Below are 3,767 nucleotides of genomic sequence, written 5' to 3' on the forward strand. Positions count from 1 at the left end.
AAGAGGATCATTAGCAAGGTATGTCTTTCGTTTTTCCTTATAAAACTTCAAAAAAGATAAAAGAAAAAGAAAACATTTTTTTAAATTACTCCGAAGATTTTGAAAGATGGTTTCTGTAGTTGAGTCAGACAATCCTCATAACACGAAAACTATTTCAACTCTTCAAGGAGGTAGCACCAGCTAGCATGCAATTTCAGTGTTAATGGTTATTTAAATAAGGAATACAAACAGTGCAGCTACTATTAAGCAAAAAACATAAACACAACACAAATAAACTCCCAGAAAATAATATGATTATATATCGTAGACAAATAACTATTTTTATCTCTTTTGAAGTATAATCGGAGTAAGCCCATGGAGCACAGACAACTGCTTCGATACTCCGGTACAAAAAATTAAGCTACTTCTACTTTGGACTACCCTCCATAACCACAAAATACTAAAAGGCCATCGAAGGGAAATCTGGCATTACGACGTTTTAGGTTATCCTTACATTACAATAATCTAGAACATTTATAGATAATCAAAGACCACCTGAGCATCCATACGCATCTAAATAATAATTTATGATTTGCAATTGCTACTTGAGACAATGAGTTCAATGAGGCATAAGAATGTTTTCAGACAAACCAACAAGATTCACTGCCGGCCAAACTGAGGACTGTTGTTATTTAAATGTCCTGGTGGTGGTCTTGGTCTCGCATACTCTGCAAATATAACCCAGCCGTCCAAAAACTGCATTGCGTTGGGGAAATATTCAGTCATCATTACAGGAATAGCCACAAAAATGCCAAAACTTAAGTAACCATAGCATCATATATCTTTGAATGAACAATACAGACAACGGTTTGTGGAACACATTAAGATGAAGAAGGCGATAAATATATCATTAAACCAACCACAGAAAACTGTTATTGAAACACACATTTATAGTTGTATGTTAAATTATGCACATTTAGACAAGTCTATTTAGGGTGGGTAAAAGGCATATTAAATTAGAGAGTTGAATGATCACTAGTATCCACGTCAAGTAGGGGGAAATGAGAAAAACTGTGTTCAGAGAAAAATGATGAGTTCACGCACAGTCAAGGGAAATTGTAAACTTGTTTTTCAAGCACTGTGAATGCATAGCTAACACCATGGTAGTCAAAATCAAGATCTTACTTAAGATCGCAAAGGGAATTATACACCATAAATTAGGGGATCATGATCCTACAAATTAGGAGGACCATATATATGCACAAATACTTGTATATATGTGCATATATAAAGTAACAAATTAGAATGACACTTGAAAGACATAATTAAACAATAACATTTTCATCTTCTAATGTGAGTCTACACTGCTGCATTGGTATTTAAGCATAATTACCAAAGGTTTGCATATTGAAGTCATATTTTGAATGAACACAAACACGCAAACACAAATTCAAGACAAACAATGTTCTGAAAGAAAATTGAGTCTCCCCATACGGATCTAGCTTACCTTGCCATCCATTCCTTCAATGCCCTTTGCAGCCTCTTCTAATGTTGCATATTGCACAAAACCAAACCCCTTAGAGTAGCCTGAGACTCGATCAGTTACCACCCTTGCTGAAAACAGAAAACCATTGTGTTTCAGAGTATATTTTCAATATTTAACCACAAAAAATAAAAGCATAATAAATAGCTGCATTAAAATATCTTGGAGGTGGAGAACAAACCATGAACAACTTCACCAAACTTTGAAAATTCTTCCCGAAGCTTTTCTGTAGTAGTTCGTTTGCTAAGCCCTAAAAGTAAGATACATAAAAATAACATAGTCAACCAGATATTACATGAGACAGGGAGTTAGCCACACTAATGACACATTGCACAGGAAAGGCTTTGACCTAACAATTTTCGGCGGATAAAAATTACAAGATACAACTGTAAAATGTATGGTATTTCCAAAGAGCAAAATGAAGGGGCATTTAGTCCTGGAATATGGTGTGTATCCAAATTTAATACCAATGACATGGTGGATTTACACTTACAGTGCTTTTTTACATGTTATTTTTGTGTGAGCAAACAAAATAATTAGAGCAAGTGTAGATTAAACCAAATTGGGTAGGATGCCATCACAGCAACCAATGAAACTCCTTCAATGCTCGCAGTGTTTGTTTGTATGGAATACGTTTCTTTGATTTGGGCTAGTTAATGGTATTCTTCAAGTTCCGAGTAAAGGCTTGGGCAGGGATTGTGGAAGTTCCTTCCTTAGAGGCCTTGTCTAGCTTATATCATCTCTCTAATCTCTACACAACTCACCCATGACAATGAAATGTTAAAGAAGTACAGCCCCTCAAGTTTCTACTTATCCCCATCAGTTAACCGGCCAATTCATACATAGGAGCATTTCAACATTCAACGCCCCCAGAGTATTTTGTACATAACATTCATTCAGTTTTCCGCTATTCTAAATACCTAATATTTCTTCTTCACTACCACATTAGGGTAGAAGCTCTTTCCAAGGTCAGTTCATGTATTCGGTGGTTGAAAATATTACTAAAAATTGCATTATGCAGATTGATATAATGATACACCTAACGTTGTTTCTTGACCAAAATCGATTCATATATGACAATATCTATCAGAAACAGCAGACAGCCTACTAAACTTCCACAGTCCGAGGGTCTTGTGTGGATAGAGGAAGTCATTACAATGTAACAGGAACAAGAAAAGGCACACAAACCAAGACAACAAGACGGAAACTCACCCGTTATAAGGCTTCTAAAACAGCAATTAATACCCTAGTATAGGTTTATTTGGCCCTATTACTAATTGACATGGTATTCCTACATCATATTTGAATAAGATTTACAAAGCACAAAATCCAACTCCTTTTATTAAAGAATATAAATCATTGGAAATTCAAAATCACGCATACGAATAATAAAACCAAAGAGCACAATAAACAATCATTCTTTAACCACGTCAAAACCTAAAACACGCACATCCAATTCACAATTCACTCTATATCAAATTATTTAGCAACGAAGGACTCTAGAACTCTCTACAGCAGTCAAATCAATAAACGATAACAATAACAATAACATGAATTTAATTTAAATAAAAGCAAAGGGAAATTGAGAGACAAACCGGAGACAAAGAGGTTGTTGTTGGGCTCCGCCGTGGGTCGGGCGGGGCTGGGGACGGCGCCCAGAGGCGGTGTAGGAACGAAGGGGAAAGAAGAAGAAGCGGAGTTTGAGCAGAAGAAGCGTCGCAAAACGTGTGGCGCCGCCACTGCTGCCCTCGTCGCCATGGGCAAGGGTTTAAGCTTAAGAGTAAAACCCTGGTGAGAATTAGAGAGAGGAGTGTGTGTAGGGTGAAGCCAGGGCTTTTATTTATAAGAAAAATAGGTGCAAGGAAATTGCTGTTTGCACTCCCCAATTCTACTACTACACTTCCTTCTTAATTAGTATTATTTCCTTAAACACCTTAGAAATTAGACTCCTTTCTTCCCTTAATGGTTAGTGTTTTCACCACTTAAAAAATTGGTTCTAACGAGTCCATATTTTCTTCCTTATAGAACTTCAACATTTATCCTTATGTGTTATTATGGATTTTATTGTCATGTTTGAAAAGATGTAACACTAAAGTTCCCTCTTGGAAGCATTTTCAATTTCTCATCTCAAAATCAACCATAGACAAGAAAGACAAGACATAAAAATTCAACTACTTCACAATTTAAGGGGTCACAATGAGTGAATAGTGTTGTTTTGGTCCGATCAACAGTCTCGCATCGCTTA

The 3,767-nt window shown here is 36.2% G+C and overlaps 1 protein-coding gene across 1 annotated transcript; it reads right to left on the minus strand.

Annotated features, from left to right (window-relative positions):
• Positions 1 to 271: 271 nt before the first annotated feature.
• LOC137824009 (organelle RRM domain-containing protein 2, mitochondrial) lies at positions 272 to 3,406 on the minus strand. Its single transcript, XM_068629425.1, has 4 exons — positions 3,118 to 3,406; positions 1,704 to 1,772; positions 1,487 to 1,593; positions 272 to 735 (listed from the first exon to the last, which is right to left on the minus strand). Exons 1-4 carry the CDS (start codon positions 3,278 to 3,280, stop codon positions 640 to 642), a joined length of 435 nt encoding a protein of 144 aa, XP_068485526.1. The 5' UTR covers positions 3,281 to 3,406; the 3' UTR covers positions 272 to 639.
• Positions 3,407 to 3,767: the final 361 nt, after the last annotated feature.

Source organism: Phaseolus vulgaris, chromosome 11, assembly GCF_000499845.2.
Source record: "Phaseolus vulgaris cultivar G19833 chromosome 11, P. vulgaris v2.0, whole genome shotgun sequence".
In the NCBI taxonomy this organism is placed as follows: domain Eukaryota; kingdom Viridiplantae; phylum Streptophyta; class Magnoliopsida; order Fabales; family Fabaceae; genus Phaseolus; species Phaseolus vulgaris.